Source organism: Chrysochloris asiatica, unplaced genomic scaffold (assembly GCF_000296735.1).
Source record: "Chrysochloris asiatica unplaced genomic scaffold, ChrAsi1.0 scaffold00126, whole genome shotgun sequence".
Classification (NCBI taxonomy): domain Eukaryota; kingdom Metazoa; phylum Chordata; class Mammalia; order Afrosoricida; family Chrysochloridae; genus Chrysochloris; species Chrysochloris asiatica.
In genome coordinates, this window is record NW_006408644.1 from 7,879,785 (window position 1) to 7,901,823 (window position 22,039).

Consider the following 22,039-nt stretch of genomic DNA (forward strand, 5'->3'; position numbering starts at 1 on the left):
GCCTCCCCCTATATCTTCTCTCTCTCTCTTTTTTAATGTTTTATTGTGAATTATGTGATAGTTTACATGGGAGAACATTAGTTTTACAGTCATCCTATTGTATATTGTTTCATTGCCATGGTTACAATCCCCCCCATGCATCATCAACCAACCAAAGAGTATACACTACAAGCCTGCCCACCGGTTGTCAGCACACAGCCCCTCTCCATCCCTGGGTCTAAAGTCCTCAGCTGCTCCATCTCTCCATGTCATCTTCTCTGCCTCCATCTCAGGCATCACTTCTTCTCTGGGTAGGGTCCCACTCTCCACTCTTCTCCCTTCATGGTCCCAGGGACCTCCATTCCTAGACTGCAAAGTTAATCACTCCCCTCCTTGCTACAAAACATCTACCTTTACATTTCCAACCCTCACAGTCAGTCCTGATAACAATTATTCACTATTTTATCACACGAGACCTATCCGCATTTCATTTCATCAGCCCTGCCTAGACAGATTGGATACTACTCAGTGGAGATTCTACCTTTCTTCAAGCCCTCTGGATCTAGGTTCCCTCTTGAAAGCTTGTAAGCCAGTCACTTCTTGCCTTTGTAGCCCCTCCCCCCCCCCATTTTGGTAGCCAATGTCCAAGCTGCCCATCCCTGTCTACTCTGTGTATGGAGAGGGTGGGAATGATCCTTACTGTAAAGATTTCTTCCCTCTTTTGAGCTACTGCATCCATAGGTATAGGTCAAGTTCATCAACCTATATCTTCTCTTCTCTGTCTCTCCCTACAACACATTGTTTTGCTAGCACAAACATACATACATACACTCCTCTCTCCCCTGCTGGCTCTCCCCTTTTTCTCTTCTCCCTCTCTTCTCTCCCCTCTCATAATACACAGACACCAGCTCTTTGTCTCTCCCATCTACTTACCTGCCCTTTCTCCCTTTTTCTCTTCAAACCCTCTCTAACACACACACAGACCACACTTTGTCATACCCTTTCTCCCCTTTCTTTTCTGTCTTCCTCTTACAATACTCTACTTTTCTTCTCTCACACAATCACATACACTTTCTTTCTTACAACACAAGCACACATAAACTCTCTTCACCTTTCTTCCCTCTCCTCCTTTCTCTTATTCACAACATGCATGCACACACACTCTCACAACACACACATACTCTCTCAAAGAACACACTCACAAACAAGAAAACATGCTCTCTCTCCCCCATCCTCTTCTCTCTCAACACACACACACACAAAAAAACTCTCTCTCTCTCTGTCCTTCCTCATTTCTCTCTCCTCCTCTCTTCTTATTTTCCTTCTCCCAATCTCCCCTCTCTCCTGTTTCCACCTCTCTTTTCACTCCTCCCCATTTCTCTCTCTTAAACTTGTACCCCCAATACACACACACACTCCAACTCTATTCCCTTCCTTTCTCTTTCTCTCACAAATTTCTCTAATACAACACACAAACACAAAATATTTCCTTTCTCTCACACAGCACATTCACACATACATTCTGTCTCCTCCTTTACTTGATCATCTTTCCCTCTCTTCCCTTTTCTCTCTCACAACACACACATGCACACAAATACACACACACACAAACACAAGCTTTTTCTCTTACCCTCTTTTCTCCCTTCTTTCCTTTTCTCTCACCCTCTATCTCACACACACAACACACACACTCTTCCCTTGGGTGTTATCAACCTGCTTATGCTATGAGATTTAATGTCTGTCACCTGCTTCCTTTATAAGACATCCTAATTGAAGGTCCTCTCATAGTGCCACTGTGCATGAGCTCAAACTGTGTAAAGCATTGCAGTCAATTATGAAGGATAGCATGAATGAAATGGTGTCTGCTTTCTGAACTCAATTAAAGTGGTATTTGGTGTAAGAGAGACAAGCATAGGATGATAAAGTAGTTTAATAACATGAAACTTTGTGACAGCTAATATAGAGTGTTGGAGCTTGAGAATGCTGTCAGTTCAGAGACATGCTTAATACTTAGACTTTTCAGGATGTTGCACAGAGTTTCAGAGACATACAATACTAGTTGTAAAGGCCTAACTAAGTGCTATCCAGCCAAGCACTCTAAGAGTCCAGTACAGTACCTGGCATAGGAGACACTCCATTGTTGTGAGGTATCATTGAGTCAATTCTGACCCTATATGACAGAGTAGGACTGCCCTCATAGGGTTTTCTAGGCTGCACTCCTTACAGGAGTATACCACTAGGTATTCCTCCTTTAGAGGAATACTGCATAGCTCAAACTGCCAGCCTTTTAGTTAGCAGCCAAGTGGTTAACTGCTGCACCACCAGGACTCCTTAGGTACTCCAGAGATGATTATTAAATAAATGAAGGGATATGCTAATGTAGCTGCATTTTCTATAACCCACCAGCCCACAGGAAAGTACAGGAAAGGACTAGTGTGCCTCCTCTGCCACAGGCCCTCATCAGTCTCCTTGAACTATGTATTTAGAAGGCATTCTGGCTAATTTCACCACCTCCAGTTGCCCTACCAATAAGTAGTCAACACTGTAACAATCTGATCCTTGCACTTTCCTGCCCCAAACTATTCAATGCCATCTGATTGTCTCCAAAGTAAAACGTTACAATCTTCGTGTATTGTGCAAAACCTGACTCCTTCGTTAGCTTCATTTTCCATACTCTGTATATGTCCTTTGATAGAGCCACAGCAAAGTGTTTGCTTCTCCCGTCATCAAACTGCTCTAGTTCGTATGCCCATGCTTTTTGTCTATGCTGTTCTTGCTGACTAGAATATCACTGCCTCCATTATTTACTTGGTTTATCAAACACCTCTAGGCCCAGCTCAAGTTTGACATCAGGAAAGCCCTCCCTATCTTCCAAAGTCTTTTCCTCGGCTCCTTTTACCCTGTGCATACCCCTAGCATTATTGTGCAATTACAAGTCCATCTCCAAGACTGTGGGTCTACCACTTAAGAAGAAGTTAAGTAATGAATCTTTTCATCTTCACATCTTTTCTCTCTGTACTTTTAGTATCTTCAGGTAGGTACTCTTAATTCCCACAATTCTCCTCAAGCTACATGTTGCTTTTTCTATCTCTTCTTCCTGCCTCATGGCAGCTCAAAGAACCACAATTTTAGCCAATGGTTCAGTCCAGTGTCCCACCTTATAGGCAGCAAGCTTGACTCTTCATTCTCTGAGAGAACTTAACAATCAGAAATGGCAAGGGAAAAAAACAACAGCAAAAAAGACAGGCAGCATCAGGAAAACCAAAGCGCCTGGAGTTGCTGCTAAAACAGTTAATTTTCCAAAATTCCAACTCAGTCCCATTCAGTCCCAGGATGAGTGGGGTCTGGGAATCTATATTTAGAGAATGCCCTAGTTGTTTCTGATGACCAGTCAGGCTTGGGAAGCACTCATCTACAATTAGATGTATGCTGTTTTGTCTGTGACAATATTGTTTGCTTTCCATTCTCCTCCTTAGAGGACAGGATCTGGAGGCTTATTTAATTCATTTTGTTATTGCATAGCTTGCTTTCTGCTCAGTCATTAATTTGAGGCTGATTCATAAATGTCTTAGGTTTAGGGCTGTGACCTCATTCACAGAGAAGCTTTTGCATGATCAAGAAGCAAAGAACCAGAGGAGAATATTTCAGGCCACCACTCTCCATAGAAGACCACCAGAGTCAACTTAGTAAATTGCTCAAGACCCAAAATCGAGCTGATCACCTCTATTGTTCCTACAAATGTTTGTTGTTGTTTTTAGGTGCCATTGAGTTGGTACCAACCCATTGTAACCTTTGCACAGCAGAACCTAAACAGTGCCCAATCCTGGGCCAACCTCACTACTGTTGCCACACTTGAGTCCTTTGATGCTGCCACTTGGCCAATCCATCACGTTGGGGGTCTTCCTCTTTTTCTCTGAACCTCCACCTTACCGAACATGATATCCTTCTCCAGTGACTGGTTCCTCATGGCAATATGTTCAAAGTATGAGAGATGAAGTTCAGCCATCTTGGCCTCCAAGGAGAACTCTGGCTGCACTTCTTCCAAAGTGGATCTATTGGTTCTTTTCAGAATACTGAAAGCCCATCGCACTTTCAGTATTCTCCTCCAACACCATAACTTAAAAGCATCAGTTCTTTTACAGTCTTCCTTATTCACTGTCCAGCTTTCACATGCATATGAGGTTACTGAAAATACCATGGCTTGGGTCAGGCACACTGTAGTCCTCAAGCTGACATCTTTGCTCTTCAACACTTTAAAAAAGTCTTGTGCAGCAGATTTACCTAATGCAATACGTTGTTTGATTTCTTGAATGCTGCTTCTGTGAGTGTTGATAGTTAATCCAAGAAAAATGAAGTCCTTGACAACTTCAATCTTTTCTCCATTGATAAGAATGTTGTTTATTGGTCCAGTAGTGACTATTTTTGTTTCCTTTACATTGAGGTGTAATCCATACTAAATGCTGTGCTCTTTGATCTTCATGAGTAAATGTTTTAAGTCCTCTTCATTTTCAGCAAGCAAGGTTGTATTATCTGCATATCACAGGTTGTTAATGAGTATTCCTCCAATCATGATGCCACGTTTTTCTTCATAGAACCCAGCTTCTCAGATTATTTGCTCAACATACAGGTTGGATAAGTATGGAGAAAGAATACAACTTTGTCACACACCTTTTTTAATTTTAAAACATTCAGTGTTCCCATATTCTGTTCGAACAATTGCCTCTTGGTCCAGGTACAGATTCCTCATGAGCACAATTAAGTGTTCTGGAATACTCATACTTCACAATGTTGTCCATAGCTTGTCATGATCCATACAATCGAAAGCCATTGTGTAGTAAATAAAGCACAGGTAAACATCTTTCTGTTAGTCTCTGCTTTCAGCCAAGATCCATCAGATATCAGCAATAATATCCCTCATTCCATGGCCTCTTCTAAATCTGGCTTGAACCTCTGGAAGTTCTCTGTCAATGTATGATTGTAGCTGTTTCTGTATTACCTTTAGTAAAACTTTACTCGAATGGGATATCAAAGAGATTGTCCAATGATTTCTGCATTCCGCTGGGTCACCTCTCTTTGGAATGGGGATAAACATGGATCTCTTCGATTCAGTCAGATAGTTGTCTTCCAAATTTCTTGGTAGAGATGAGTGAGTGCCTCCTATGCTGCCTCACTTTCTTGAAAGATTTCAATTTTTATTCTATCAATTCTTGGTGCATTGTTCTTTGCCAATTCCTTCAATGTACCTTGGATTTCCTTCTTCAGTATCATTGGCTCTTGATCATATGCTACCTCATAAAATGGTTGAACAGCGACCATTTCCTTTTGGTGCAGTGACTCTGTGTATTCCTTCCATCTTCTCTTGATGCTTTTAGCATCACTCAATACTTTGCCCTGTGAATCTTTCAGTAATGAAAGTCGAGGCTTGAATTTTTTCTTCAGATCTTTGCACATTTTGTTGTAATGTTTGGCTCTACTCTCCAGTGTAGAGATGCTAAAGCAAATGGAAGAAATGAGGAGGTCCAAGAGCTGAACAGAAAATTTCAGAGATCAGCTCGAGAAGATAAAGCCAAACATTACAACAAAATGTGCAAAGATCTGGAATCAGAAAACCAAAAAGGAAGAACATACTCAGCATTTCTCAAGCCGGAGTAACTGAAGAAAAAATTGAAGGTTGTATCATCGACATAACGCAGGTTGTTAATGAGTCTTCCTCCAATCTTGACGCCACGTTTTTCTTCATAGAACCCAGCTTCTCGTATTATTTGCTCAGCACACAGGTTGAATAAGTATGGTGAAAGAACACAACCTTGTTGCACACCTTTCCCAATTTTAAAACATTCAGGCCAAGGGCTGTGACTACTGGCAACCCAGACCATCACGAACTACACCAACCCCCTAGGAAGGTGTAGAGAAGGGGGGCCCTACCAAGAACAGACAGTGATTAGAAAGAAGAGGATAAGAATTGAAGAGGCTCCAAATCAGCTAGTCCAATGGACTAATGGAACATGTGAACATCAGTCTCCACAACTCCGAGACCAGAAAAACTAGATGGTGCCTGTCTACCACTTCTAACTGCTCTGAAAGAGGGTCCTGGATGGAGAGCGTAAAAAAATGTGGAGGGTCCTGGATAAAGTGGCAAAAAATGTGGAACAAAATTCGAAATCATGTTTTAAAAAAGACCAAGTTTACTGGTCAAAAAAAGGCTAGAGGAACCTAAGACTATTGCCCTTGACCACCCTTCAGGTCTAGAAAGGAACTTGCCCCTATGGCCCAATTTTCAGCCAAACAGTAGATGGCTATATATGGAGAAAAATAACACTAGCCAAGGATTGCTTGGGTGGAGTGGCAGCGAGATCTTGGAGCGGCAGCGAGATCTTGGAGCAGCAAGATTTTTGGAGTCCTGGTATGGTGCTGTGGGTTAATGCACCAGACTCCAAAGCTGTTTAACTGCAAGGAGCGGAAAGCCTCATCTCTCTCACGCGAAGGGCCTGGTGGATTCGAGCTGCTGACCGCGGGGTTCGCAGCCAGATTTTTTACCACTACACTACCAGGCCTTCCACCTTCAAGATGGCGGATCGGGTTCAACTCATAAAGACACTGTATAGGAGTTTCAAGGAATGGCTTGTGTGTTTGAACCATGGACCTTGTTTCCAGTACTTACCCTACAGCGTCACACTAGGGTGGTGGTGATGGTTATTTCTTGTGGAATTGGTTCTGACTCATAGTGACTCTGTAGAGGGTTTTTGAGACTGTAAATCTTTACGGGTGCAGAGAGCCTCATCATTCTCCTGCAGAGTGGTTGGTAGATTCAAATGCTGACCTTGTGCTTAGCAGCCCACCTCATTACTCACTACGCTACCAGAGCTCCTTTCACAACAGCATAGGACTTAATAATCACCCTCATATAATTCTGGAGCAGATGGTTTCCAGACCAATATAGAAATGTAATAGAATCAATCAGTACTTGTTCCTAACCTGTTGCCATCAAATCAATTCCAACTAATGGTAACCACACGTTTCAAAGTAGAACTGCTCTCTAAGGTTGTTAATGGCTGTAATACTACAGATACCAATTACCAGGACTTTCTTCCATGGCATCACTGGACAGATTCAAACAGCCAACATTTCAGTTAGTAGCTGAGAGCCACCCAGGGACCTTACCTGTCCTCAAGGAGTTTATAAATGAATAGTGGGAAAAAGAGAAATGCAAATTGTCAAGGAATAACTTTTCATGGTATCTAGGGTTTACCAACAATAGGTTACATTATTGAAGTAATTGGTAAGGTTTCAAGTAAAACAAAAAACTAGGGAACATGTTTTGCTCTGACAAGGGAAAATAATATGAAATGCATCATGATGCAGGAAACAAGATTTACAAATTTCATTTAGAATTTTAACTTATTTATTTTTAAGTAGTCAAATAAAGACAGCAAATGTCACACATCAAAGTTCTGACTAAAAATTATATGTCATCTGAAAGCTATAATTAAAAAAATTATTGACTAACATGAAAAAGAAGAGTAGGTATTAAATCACATTAAAACATAATAACATATACACACACATATAGATATATATGCATACACACATCAATGCATGCATAATCATACATTTCCAAAGATCTTAAAGCATGTTACTAACTTCCCAATTTACTGACTCCGTCTGGCAGTCCTATGGAAAAGATCACACAGGCAGATATGAGACTATAAATAAGTTGTTACTGATTCTGGTCTTGGAACTCCCAGGTATGAATGTAGAGAATCTTTAAAATTATTTTGCTATGGACAGGGGCAGAGAGGTAGCCAAAACTTGTGTATAAAGACTTTCATTTTGAGTTACATTTCTATGTAACTGAATTAAGTATAGAATTCCCTATGAGATTTTATGCTCTGACCACTGTTTTTAAAGGTGAAATGTGTCTGAGTTTTTGCACGGGTTCTTAAAAGATATATGAGGGAGAAGACTTCCTACTCTCATCCAAAGTAACAGCCAGCCACCATAAACATATATTGAACACCTACTTCTCCCTCCCTCAAGGAGCTCACATTTTAGATGGGGAGGGAGGGCAAGCACAGAAAAATGTAAAGGACCAGTTCAAGAGACCACTGCTCAATGAGAGAAAGAAAAGTGAGAGTCAAGCAGGTAGATAAGACTCTCTGAAGAAGGGGTAGGAGACAAGAGCTTCTTGTTTGCTTGTTCATTCATTCATCAAATTTATTCAACAATATTTATTTAGCGCCTATGTATGAGGACTCCTGGTGTGGTGCTGAAGAATAAGCACTGGACTGCTAATCACAAGGTTGGTAGTTCAAACCCACCAGCCTCTCCCTGGAAACCCTACACAGGGTTGCTATGAGTTGGAACCAACTTGATGGCACTTAACAACAACAATGTGCCAAACTGCTATGGTAGGTATCATTTTAATGGTAAATGAAATGAAAATTATTCCTGTCCTATTATAATTTAGAATCCAGAAAAGTAAATCATATACTTTAAAACAATGTAATATATGTTATAATAGTAATAAGCCCAGAAGAAAGGCACTTTATCCAGACTGGGGGAGATGATGTGAGTTAGGAAAGGCTTTCTAGAGAAAAATAAAAAGATTAATATTGATTAATCCCCAACCCATCCAAAAAAGGCACTAACCAGGAGCTTTGGTCAGCAATTCAAACCACCTTGGAAACCCTATACATGGTCACTATGAGTCAGAACTGACTCCGTAACAATAAGAACAACCAGGCAAAAAATAGTACAAAAATGTTCTAAGCAGAAGGAATAGCACCTTGTGAAGGACCTATGGCTAATGAGTACATAGTATTCATGTGGTGTGGGGTAGGCAGGAGAAGAGTGAACAAAGGAGCAGAGGGAGGAAGAGACAGGGTGTGTACCAGGGACAATGAAAACAGTTTGGTTAGAGTGCTAGAAGATAGACCTGGCAGGCTAGAATACAAAAGAGTCTATATGTCCTATCCCAGTAGCAGTCACTGAAACTTATTGAGCCAAGAGAGGGCAGCATGGGTAAAATGATATGTTAGGAAGATGAGTTATAAGCAGGATGGCAGTAGGATTTTCAAGGGAGGGTTTCCAGTCAAGGTTTATCTAAATGTTTAAGAAATTATTTGTTCTAACTATATTTTCTTACTCAGTAGCTGCTTCTCTCTTCTTCTACTCATAGTGATTCCCAGCAGAATGGACAAATATATGAAATCTGAACAAACTACATTGCTGTTAGACAACTACAACATTTCCATCTATGACCTGAATGGAAACTCGCAGGGCCAGGATTTATGGCCAAACTACTATTCACAGGCTCATGGGATTGTTTTTGTACTTGACTCCAGTGACTTAGGACGCTTGCAGGAAGTGAAGATGATTTTACCACGTCTGCTGTCTGATCAAAGAGTGGAAGGGAAACCCGTTTTACTGTAAGACTCTACCTTTGTGTCTAACTTCCCCTTCTCATTTTGTGCCTTAACATACACATATAGGAGCAAGGGTAGGATGGTCCCTTTGTCAAGGCCAGCTATTCCTCCTTTTTCCTTATTAGGCTCAGTGAGGTAGAGTGGTCCAGTCCACCGAAGGCTGTTTTCAGGGTCCACTTTCTACCACACACTGCTATGGAGGACATGTTACCTACTTGTGTTACTGTTAGCTATTAGATACTTTGAGTTGATTCTGACTTTTGATAACACCCTGGTTTGCTCCATAAGGTTTTTAACAGCTGTTTTTTGTTTGTTTGTTTTGTTTTAGAAATAGATTGCCAGGTTTTTCTTCTGTGGGTTTAAGCAAAAAACAAACAAACCCATTGCCATTGAGTTAATTCCAACTCATAGCGACCCTATATAGGGTTTCCGAGACTAGAAATTAGAAACTGTCTTTACAGTAGCAGACAGCTTTATTTTGAAATCTTGTGTTGCATCTGGTAGGCTTGAACTGCTGATCTTAAAGTTAGCCGCCCAATGTCTAACCCATAGTGACACCAGGGCTCCTTTAGGTTAGCAGTTGAATACAAATAATTAGTGCCACCAGTGGACTTATCTGGTGTGACACTGTAGGATTACCATTGGACGGTTAACCTCAAGGTCCATAGTTCAAACCCACCAGCTGCTCCTTGGAAACCCTTAACAGGGTTGCAGAACTGTCTTGATGGCACTTAACAACAACAACAACCATATAAAGGCAATTTTGAAGGCAAGTATCAAAGGGAAATTAAGTAATATCTGTATCTACCACCCCTCATCCCTAGACTCTTTCTGAAGACTGCCTTCAGAAATTTGCTTGTCATCTTGATTGGTTTCAATCTCTAATCCAGAGTTCTCACAGTGGCAGAGAACTACCCCTACTTTGAATGATATATGCCAATACACCCTATAGATCGCTCAAAAGTTGAATAACATTTATTCTAGGGTAATAATTCAAGTCATCAGTCAGTCTTCACTACTCCCTCACATCCTTTTTTCCCTTTTCATTCCTTATTAGTACCCCCATTAGAGAATGAACAGAATTCAAGAGAGGATGTAAAAACTCCAAATGTGCATGTATTCCAGTTTGTGATTCTAATTAAAGTTTGATGTAAAGTAGGGGAAGTAATCAATAAGATCTGTGAATTATCTTGCGTTCAAATTATTTGTTTTATTTGTTCCTTTCATTAAGAGTTTGCTAGATTTTGTGAAGAGATGAAGACGAGAGGTTGCAGCCTCGTTGCAGACCTCCATCAGCTTCTTCACGTAGAACCTGGGAGAAGGAGATTCATAAACAAATCTCTTTTCCCTTCCCCCTCCTGGTTACAATTGATTTGAAATATATGTTAGTGGAACTTTGCTTGAGTGAGATTTTTTTTGATCTTCAGCTACGTTTTTCAGTTGTGTGATGAACCTTGTCAAACCCCATGGCCAGCAATGTTACCAACAAGACAGATCCTCCTCACTCTATGAACTCCTTTGTATTTATTGGAAATCTCAATATTCGGGTAGTCAAGAAGTCTGATGTGGAGGCAATTTTCTTGAAGTATGGCAAAATTGTGAGTTGCTCTGTTCATAAGGGCTTTGCCTTTGTTCAGTATGTTAATGAGAGAAATGCTGGGGCTGCTGTAGCAGGAGAGGATGGCAGAATGATAGCTGGCCAGATTTTAGATATTAATCTGGCTGCAGAGCCAAAAGTGAACAGAGGAAAAGCAGGTGTGAAACAATCTGCAGCGGAGATGTATGGGTCAGTACCAGAAACACACTTCTTCATCCCCTCTACTCAGCTCTTCTTTTGACTTGGACTATGATTCCCAGCGGGATTATTATGACAAGATGTACAGGTATCCAGCACGTGTTCCTCCTCCTCCTATTGCTCCGGCTGTTTGTTGTTTTTATGTGTCGTGGAGTCGGTTCCTACTCATAGCAACCCTGTACAGGGTTTCCGAGGCTGTAAATCTTTACGGGAGCAGAAAGCCTCATCTTTCTCCCACAGAACAGCTGATAGTTTCGAACTGCTGACCTTGTGGTTCACAGCCCAATTTGTAACCACGATGCTACCAGAATTCCTTTGCTCGGGCTGTAGTGCCATCAAAACGCCAGTGTGTATTAAGAAACACCTCACGAAGGGGCAAAAGTGGCTTCAATTCTAAAAGTGGACAGAGGATATCTTCTTCCAAGTCTGGAAAATTGAAAGGAGATGACCTTCAGACCATTAAGAAGGAGTTGACCCAGATAAAACAAAAAAATGGATTCTCTACTGGAAAGCCTGGAAAAAAATTGAAAAGGAGCAAAGCAAACAAGGAATAGAGATGAAGAATGATGAATCAGAAGAGGAGAAGAGTAGTAGCTCCCTGAAGAAAGATGAGACTAATGTGAAGATGGAGTCTGAGGGGGGTGCAGATGACTCTGCTGAGGAGGGGGACCTACTGGATGATGATGATGATGAAGATCGGGAAGATGACCAGGTGGAGTTGATCAAGGATGATGAAAAAGAGGCTGAGGAAGGAGAGGATGACAGAGACAGCGCCAATGGCGAGGATGACTCTTAAGCACACAGTGGGGCTTAGAAATGTTATCCCATTATTTCTTTACCTAGGCGCTTGTCTAAGATCATACTTTTCACCAGATCCTCTCCCCTAGTATCTTCAGCCGCATTGCTCACTGTTCTCCCCATCTTTGTCCTTCCCACATTCAGTCATTCATATTGCCCTGTGCCTGGTCCCATTTTCACTTCCTTTGATGCTCCTAATAGTTATGTTAAGTCTTACCCTGTAATTTTTGCTTTTAATTTTGATACCTCTTTGACTTAACAATAAAAAGGATGTATGGTTTTTGTCATCTGTCTCCAAATAATCTCTTGTTATGCAGTGAGTACAGTTATTTCCATTCATATATGAGTTCAGTAGTTGCTTCCTTAATTGCACAGACAATCTCATTTCGTTGGGTAGCACTTGAAAACAGCTTTGAGTTAAAAGTATGTGTGTTATACCCCACATAAGTACTGTATGGGACTGTTCAACACAAATGTAACAATGTATTTTTTGTGTGTGAATGAGAGTTGGCATGTCAAATGCATCCTTTAGAAAAATAGTGTAATAGTCTTTTTAGATTTGTTTTCTAAAGTTGATACTGTGGGTTATTTTTATGAACAGCCTGATGTTTGGGACCCTTTTTTTCTCAAAATAAACAAGTCCTTATTAAACCAGGCATTTAGAGAAAAAACAAAAAGAGTTTGTTAGAAAAATTCCTGATTTGTCTCACTGAATATATAGCAGTTATTTTCTCTCCTTGATCTTTGTCTCTATTTCTGTTTCACTCTTCTTTCTTCTTCCTTCCCTCTCTCCTATGCCCTGTTCTAGCCTGGCAAACAAGACAAGAAGGGTGCTCTGCTGCCTTGTGATATATTGGAAAGAATAGTGAATAAAAATAAGCCCCTATGCCGAGTGGTGAGTATCAGCCCTTTCCTTCCCTCTCCCTCTAGAGCCCAGATGATGTGTTCCTTGGCCTATTCCATAATCAGTCCCATATGTTGGGTTTGGGGCAAAGCCTCACCCCACCATACAACTTCTACAGTAATGATTTCTGACCCAATAGTGATAACAAATATCATGTTCTTAGAAAATATTCACATCTATTTTCTCATTGTTGTTATTAAGTGCCATCAAGTTGGTTCTAACTCATAGTGACCCTGTATAGGGTTTCTGAGGAGTGGCTGGTGAATTTGAACTGCCGACCTTGGCAGTTCAAACCAACCTTTTGGTCCAGTGCACTATCTCACAGTACCACACCAGGACGTCTTCAAAATAGCTCTACAAAATTGCAAGTTTTAATCTCTCCATTTTATAGATAAGGAAAATAAGGCTTAGTGAGTGAGTCTAAGTCCAAGGTCACACATCCAGGACATGACACTTTACTAAAGGACCTTACCTTCTATATCTTTCATTTACATTCTAAGAAGCCCGCACGGAGTGTCTACTAAGAGGTCCTAGAGCCACTGTTAGCACGGGAGAGCTTATGTAAACCTCAGCTCTTTGGAGAAGTTTTAGGACTCCATGGGTCCCACTCTCCAGGGTTAGAGTCTTCTCTTGAAATCTTCTTTTCTCTTCTCTTTTTGTCACAGGAGCCTTGTTCAGCCATCATAAACCTCCAAAGAAGAAACCATCAGCCCATAATTGATGGGCTGCGCTGGTTATTAGCTACTATTGGGGATAAATATGAAGATCTATATACTCAACAACAGCAGTGTGGAGTGGGACTATCACCTACCTCAAGAAAGCCAACCTCCAAGGGTACAAAAAGCTCTAGAGAAAGATGCTCATCCAGCAGGAGCTGTACTATAGGGTTTATTGATAAGAGTAGATACAATAGTCAATCTTCAACATAAGCAGGGAGTTCTTGGAGGTTCTTGGATTCCATGCAGCACCAAACCAGTCTCTCAGAATCAGGTGACCCAAATGGATCTAGGGAAGTAGCCAATATTGTTTGGTGCACCCCACACACAAACACAACTTGAGCAGTCATGTTAATGGGATGAGTTGTATAAAGGTAACAACAACCTGTCAGTAGTAGAGCTTCTCCACAACATTGCTTCTGTTTGTCATATGGAGGAAAAAAGGCATATGAGCCCATTAAATAGCCTGCTGGCATTAATCTATGCATGAATGTCATGGAACTACCCTATGTTCTCAGCCTCTAGGTTCGCCTAGAAAACCTAGGTTCATCTCCTAGACAAATCTCTAGGTTCGTCCCAATAAAAAGGAATGATCGGGAAGGATAGGGATGTTAAAAAGAATAAAAGAAGGGGGAAAAAAAGAATATAGGAGGTACTTGAGATTTAAGGAGTAACAGGTATAAATTTCTTGTTCTGTTGTTAAGCAAAGGCATATGGTCCCACCATTGCTGCTGAGTCAGTTATACCTTATAGGGCACGGTAAAACTACTCCTTGGAGTTTCTGAGGTTTTAAATCTTTACAGAAGAAGGCAGCCTCATCCTTCCCCCACAGAATGGCTGGTGGGTTTGAACCACCAGCTTTGCAGTTAGCAACCCAACGCTCAAACCACTGTACCACCAGGACTCCTTGTTGTTGTTGTTTCTAAGTGCTGCTGTCAAATTGGTTCTGATCCATAGTGACCCTGTATAGGGTTTCCAAGGAGCAGCTAGTGAGCTTGAACTGCCGACCTTGCAGTTCAAACTGACTGCAGTCCAGTACATTAACCCACAGCACCACACCAGGACTCCTAGGGTTCCTTAGGCAAATGCATTTGTGTCTGTTTCTATTACTGCTTTGTCCTTTCTTCCTTTCCCGGCTTCTATACCAGGATGAGAATGACCAAAGGAAAAAAAAACTGGATTTAGGATACCATTCAGTGGAAGTTAAGCCCCTAAAGTCAATCCTACAGGTAAACAGCTCTTTGAATGCTATTGCCTCGAAGACCAATCCCCGGACTCTTAGGCACCAATTGACTTTCTTTCCCTATGTTCTTACTGTACAGAAAGAAGGTTTGAGATTAAGGCAAAAAAAAAGAATAAATCAGTAACATTTGCTTTAGATGAACTGATGGAGGAAGGTGAATGTCCTAGGGGAAATGAAGATCAGAGAGCTACTGAGTTCTGCTACAAGAAAAGTGATAAATTACAGATTCAAGCTACATGTATTGATGATGATCCTTTTGAAGGTAATACTGAACCCATGGTTAGTCAGAGAAGAAAAGACATATAGGCCTTCCCTCACAATCTAAAATAGTATTCCTATTTTGATCTGAAACTCTTAGAGTATGGTTGGTGGTTAGGAGTAAAGAAGTGGAAGTACAGGGAGCATGCTTGGGGATTGCCTTCTGGTAGCCAAGTATGACTCCAAGTATTGGGTGAAACACAAGGTCTTCATTTTCAATGGCTATATGGTTATTTTAAAGGTTCTGATTTCCATTTGGTGAGAGTACAAATAGGTATGGCTTTAAGAAGGGCAGTCTGGCTGGCTCACTCTCACTTGCACAATATCATGCTCAATCTCTTCCTCCCTTTCCCTGTCCCTATAGGCAAGAGGGCTTCAAAAAATTTATGAGTAAATGGAATGAAAAGATAATGGAATTTTTCCGCCAATTTTTTGAAACCATACACACGCATATACACACATACACACATATACAAACACACAAAGGGGCTTCCAAGAGTTTTCCATGAACTTTTTAAAGTTTTCTTGAGTGTATGTGTGTGCATGTGCATGCACACACCCACATGCAAGGGTTTCAAAGTTCATGAACAAATGGAATGACAAGATAATGGCATTTTCTCACAAATTTCTTGAAGCCACACACACACACACATATAAGGAAGTTTCAAACGTTTGTGGAAAAGTTCCATTATCTTTCAGTTACATTCTTCCACAAACTGTCTGAAGCCCCCTCGTGTGTGTGTGTGTGTGTGTGTGTGTGTGTGTGTGTGAGGGGGCTTCCAAAATTTGTGGAAAAATGGAGTGGAATTGAAAGATAATGGATTTTTTCCATGAACTTTTTGATACCCCCCTCGTATGTGTGTATCAAAAAAATTTTAATGTGAATACTCTTTGAGCCAGCAGTCATATTTCTTTAATTGTATCCAAAGAAGATAATTGCACAAGTACAAAAAAATGCATGCTCAAGGCTGTTCAGTCACAGGAATTGTGTGCAACAGCTAAAAATTGGAATACTATGTAGAAAATAGAAAAGACTAAGAAGGAAAGTTACTCACAATCTGACATTTTTAAAAGAGGAAATAACAAGTTAGAGTGCAACATTTGTAGAATGATGTGAACAAATGCATAGAAATATCTGGAGGGATATTACCCAAATATTGTTGTTGCTGTTGTTAAGTGCCATCGAGTCAGTTCTGACCCATAGCGACCCTGTATAGGGTTTCCAAGGAACATCTGGTGAGCTTGAGCTGCCGACCTTGCAGTTCAAATGACTTGCAGTCTGATGCATTAACCGACAGCACCATACCAAATATTAGCAGTGGTTTTCTCTTGGGGTGAGATAGGTGGTTCTGAAAAATTAAAGCCTTTCTTTGGATTTTTCTATATTATTAGAAATTTTATTTTTTAGAATGAGCAAATATCATTTATTCCAATACAATAAAGGCATTAAAACTAAAAAATGAATAAATATAAATTGTGAGGTTTTCAAGACTTACTGTTATTAATAGCCATTCTTTCTCAGTGTTCTTTGGGCCCTTAGTCTCTAAGATTATAATATCACTTCAGCTCTGCAAGGGATCTACCACTTCTGAATTCCCTGGAGCCTTGGGTTGTTACAATGGTCTGGAGGGGCCTGGACTTGGCCAGGGACACTTAAGAAGGGAGGTAATTTGGTAGAAGAGTAGAGGAAGTTATTTCCCAGTATCAGCAACTACCCCTAAATCTTTGTCTAAAACTGAAATTCAATATCATTTCTATATCCTCAGAGCCCAGAGCCAAAAACAGAATGGATACATGGGACACAGAAGATATGTTACTGGACAGTGCCTCTGAAGAGACCTTAACTTCCTGTGGTTAGTACTCCTTAAATGAAGGGGAGAGGGGAGAGAACAAAATGAGAGAAAATATGAGGCTGGGACAAAGGGTGAGTACCTCATGGAGTGCAGTCTATACCCCCTTTGGGAATGGGCCAGTAAACATCCTTCTAACCTAAAGTGGTCTCAATAGGATAGGAAACCTGGTACTTGGCTTTGCTTGTAGTGACTGGCTATTTTCTTTCTCATTTCAGACTTTTAAGAGGCTACTACTAAAGAGGAAAATCCAAAGAAACATCTACTATCCGTCCCTTGACAAATGGGATCGTCTTTAGAGCCATAATGATAAACTCAGTTTTTCAATTTCTATTTGATAATACTTTTCCACTTCCCCTACAACTACATCTACTCAAATATTATGGCCCTGGGAACCTCCATTTTCCTGTACATCTATAATCTAGTCATCAAATTAATCCTAACCTACCAGAGGCTAAAAATGGCAGGAACATCAGGGAATGAGAATGAAGACAATCTTGGTGAAGAACAGAGAAACTTTACATCTTTGCACCCAGATAGTCTTGATAAAGCCTATTCATAAAACATCTTAGGTGACCAACTTAATTTTAGCCTTAGAAGTATAGGTTAGTTTAAAATTATACTTTTTTCTCTTAAGGTTCTTAGGAGTAAGGGGAGTTGTAAAAATAAATTACATTTTGCTAAAAATTGTGCTCTGCCTCCAAAAGCCTTCAGTCAGGCCTCCAAAAGCAATTCCATTTTAAATTCCTAGATACTGTCAGTGAAGCCCAGCAACAATTTCTTTGCTGTTCCTTCAGAAACAGAAACTGCTGCCTCGCCTAACTGGTTAGGTATGTAAAAGATGTAGAGCTTGGATGCATCCAGCCCCCCAGCCCAAGAGTGGTAGTGGTGGTGGTAGCACTAGTTATTTACTATTCCTCTCATTGGTTCTGGGTTAAGTACTTTATATCTTTGATTTTTATCTTCACAACACCAATGAAGAGGTTCTATTATCTCCATCCTACAGAGACAGAAACTGAGGTTCAGAGAGGCTAAATAACTTGTCCTAAGACACACACTAGAAAGTGGAAGAACTGGTTGTCAATCTAACGTCCAATTCCCTAACCCATGCTCTTAATCCTACCCTATACTGATTCACCAGCCTGCATAAACCAATGAAGTCACACCATTTATGAGCGCTAGAAACCTTGCACAGAAAGATGACTGCAATCACTTTGGGAGGGTCTGATACTAAGGTCACATCACTTGCTCTTGTGCACTGCATATGGCCTTAACTGTAAAGGAGTCACCTGAGGGACCCTATAGGTGTGCTTTTTCCAGGAAGCCTTAACAGGATTCTGACAGGCATTAGTCATGAAGGTGGACAGAAATTAAGGTTTCTAGTGCACTCGAGTTATATGGATTAAGAACTTGAGGTATTGAAAGGTTAAGTGATTTACCCAAGATTATACAGCTGTTTACTAGCACAGCTGGTCTCAGAATCCAGATTTTCTGTGTGCTCAAACCAGTGCTCTACCCTGTCCAAAAAGACCACATTTCTCCTAGGTCTTCTCTGGCAAATTTAGGCCCATCTACTTAAGCTGTTTGAACTGCAAGGTCAGCAGTTCAAGCTCACCAGCTGCTCCTTGGAAACCCTATACAGGGTCACTATGGGTCAGAATCGACTTGACAGCACTTAACAACAACAGCAACAACTTAGCGTAGTGGTTACGAATCAGGCTGCTAACCTCAGGGTCAGCAGTTCGAAACTACCAGCTGTTCCATGAGGGAAAAGGGAGGCTTTCTGCTCCCATAAAGATTTACAGCCTCGGAAACCCTGTATAGGGTCACTATGAGTCAGAACCGACTCCACCGCACACAACAACAACAACTTTCCTCCTGTTTGCCTAATAAGTAGCATTAGAGAATTCTGTTGTCAATCATTTCCACCCAGGGATGCAGCGAACATCTCTACTGAAATTTTCTCAAGCGGGAAACTAATTCAACATAGGAAAATTGGATCATCCATATTTCTCTTGATGGCATCTGTGTTTATGAGGCAGTACTTTTTCAGCAAAGTAGGAAGGGAATGCTACCTGGGAATGTAGACAGGGTAGAGAATTTAAGTTGAAACAATCTCTAACAAAACAGCTCTTGAGTATATTGGCATACTTCTCTTTGTTCAATGTAAAAAAGGGAGCTTCAAAAAGTTTGTGGAAAAATGAAATGAAAAGAAAGCTGCATTTTCCCATGAGTTTTTGAAGTCTCCACATATGCATTCCTGGTATCAGCCAAATTTTCATAAATAGAACTTATCAATCACACAAAGTTGCATAAAGAACACCTCTCAAATACAGCCAATATATATATTTTAAAGTTATCATTGAATCTATTCCAACTCATGATGCTCCATGTGTTACACAGTGAAACTAACTCATAGGATTTTCTTGTCCATAGTCTTTATGGGAGAAGAACTCCAGGCCTTTCTTCTGTGGTGTAACTGAATAAGTCTGAGCCACCAACCATTTGTTCCACCCACGACCTAAAATATAACTCAAAAACTGCACTATTGTCATGTGGATTCCAATGCATAGTGACCTTATAGAACAGAGTAAAATTGACATATATGGTTTCCAAGGCTGTAAATCTTGACAGAGGCAGACTGCCACCTCTTTCTCCTGTAGAATGGTGGGTTAGAGCTGCCAAACTTTTGGTTGCAGCCAAGCATTTTAAACACTGGCCTACCAGGGGTACTGAAATACAACCAGTATCATTTATAAAAGGGAAAAATTCTTTTCTGAGTGAATCTTATTTTTGTTGCTGCAGACTGCTAATGTACTCAAGTTGAGTGACCTGACAATCTCTCCCAGTGAAGACAGGTATGACAGTACCTACCTCACAGGCTTGTTGTAAGAATTAAAGGAGATAAATGAGGCAGAGGGAAATAGTGATGTATACTCTGGTAGCGTAGTGGTTACGAATCGGGCTGCGAACCTCAAGGTCAGCAGTTCGAAACTACCAGTCGCTCCGTGGGAGAAAGATGAGGCTTTCTACTCCCGTAAAGATTTACACCCTTGGAAACCCTGTACAGGGTCGCTATGGGTGGGAACCGACTCGATGGCACTTCACAACAACAACAACAACTCAACCTTGGAACAACAGGGCTCTGTGATACAGGGATTGAGGCATAGCCTGAATGGGTAAAAGAGGGGAAATAATGTTAAGGTGCTTGACTGTCATTGATTTCCCTTACCTACTATTATAAAAACAAACAATTAAGTGGGATAGAAAGGAATATCGGGAAATATGCTTACAGAAAGCTTGTAAGCCAGTCTTCTGCCTATAACTGATTGGAATACCTTAAAGGGGTTCTAGAACTTGCCCAGTTAAGTAGACTTCTTTAAAAGCCGTTGTAGCATATAGGACATTAGGTGGAATCCTGAGCCCCATCCAGAACCTTCTGAGGTGGGATATTCCCACCTGAAAGGACATGCAGATTAACCCAGAGCAGCTAGAGGAACAGAAGATACTTCTTTTTTTACAGAAAATTTTAGGGTTTATTAATCTTCTGGTGAAAAATCCACAATCATCTCAGATCAAGTCATAGCAGAATCTTTATTCCTTCAGATCAGAGCTCCAGAAATGCTCTTTCTGAACCCAAGCTTTCCAAATATATCTGACAGGTATCATGTCCTGCAAGTCTGTATTTGGGTTCATTTTTCTTTGCATAATCCAAGAAATCATAAATCATGCCGAAGCCAGTAGTCTTGCCACCACCAAAATGGGTTCTGAATCCAAACACAAAAATAACATCTGATGTAGTCTTATACATTTTAGCAAGTTTTTCTGTCTTAGGTACTGCTGCTGCCTTCCCAGGGTGAAGGGCATTAGTAAGCATTTATTTCCACTGAAGTAGTTGGTTGGTCATGAACTTCCTGGTCCAGATAGTTACTATGTCATTATGTGGGAATGATTTCACTGGCTACAACTCACCACCTTCTTCACCCCTCGGGCTACCATCACCAGTAAACCACCTATCCCAACTTGGGACTGCTGGGGGAAGAGGCCCTTCAGGACAAACCCCTTCCAAGACTGAAGCTCAAAGGGAACACATGAGCAGGGTTGTAAGCTCACTGGTGACTGTGCTGGTCTACTTGTGAGTGGAAGTGGGGTAAAGGCAGTAATGAAGACATGGGCCAAGTTTGACTATGTTCCATAGACTCCTGTCAACCTTGAGATGAGAAAAAGAAGAGGAAGGGCTGGTTGGTCTGAAGTTTGGGGTGACTTGGAAACTATGGAGGCCATGGATACTGACCTAACCACTGGGGACTAGAGCTGAGAGTGAAGTGTCCAGCTGATATGAACTGGGGAGAGGTGCGCAAGAATACCCAAACTTGCAGATAGTACCCATTTGACCTTGCTTGGATGGCTTGATGATCAGAACTCGACTAAAGGAAGACATTTGATACAGAAAGAAAATGTAAATTGCCACAAGTTGATGAACTTGACTTTTGCTTATGGATGTAGTTGCTCAAAATACCAACTGAGAGGGCAGGAATCTTCACATCAAATATCAAGCATATCCCCTCAGTACACAGGGTTGATAGGACAGACAACTTAAGCATTGGCTACCTAAAATGGGGAGGGGAGGGACTATAAAGGCACAGTGTGGCTGGCTTACATATTTTCAAGAGGGAATTTAGTTTCAGAGTGAGGGGTGGAAGGTAGAATCCCCACTGAGTAGTTTCATCTTGTCTAGACGGGTCTGGTTAAAGGAAATAGGGGTAGGATTCTTTACAATAATGAGTAATTGTTATCATGACTAATTGCGATTGTCACAACTGTAAAGGTAGAAGTTGTGTGGCAAAAAGTGGGGAGTAGTTAATCTTACATTCCAGGAATAGAGGACCATAGGACCATCAGGAGATAAGAGTATGAGTGGAACATAGGATCCTAACCAGAGAAGCAGTGACACCAGAGATGGAGGCAGAGGTGATGGCATGGAGAAATGGAGCAGCATAGGATTCTGGACTCATGGAAGGAGGGAGGCTGTGTGCTGGTGGCCAGGAGGCTGACTTCCAGAATGTGCCCT

The 22,039-nt window shown here is 41.0% G+C and overlaps 1 protein-coding gene and 1 pseudogene across 1 annotated transcript; both read left to right on the forward strand.

The window, feature by feature from the left end:
- The first annotated feature begins 8,996 nt into the window (after positions 1-8,996).
- Positions 8,997-17,267, forward strand: ARL13A (ADP-ribosylation factor-like 13A). Its single transcript, XM_006878320.1, is given in 9 exon segments — positions 8,997-9,000; positions 9,158-9,407; positions 10,679-10,682; positions 12,806-12,892; positions 13,567-13,695; positions 14,766-14,846; positions 14,940-14,957; positions 14,960-15,139; positions 17,187-17,267. Coding segments are annotated over 9 exon segments (834 nt in total).
- On the forward strand, positions 10,871-11,995 carry LOC102826157 (annotated as a pseudogene).
- Positions 17,268-22,039: the final 4,772 nt, after the last annotated feature.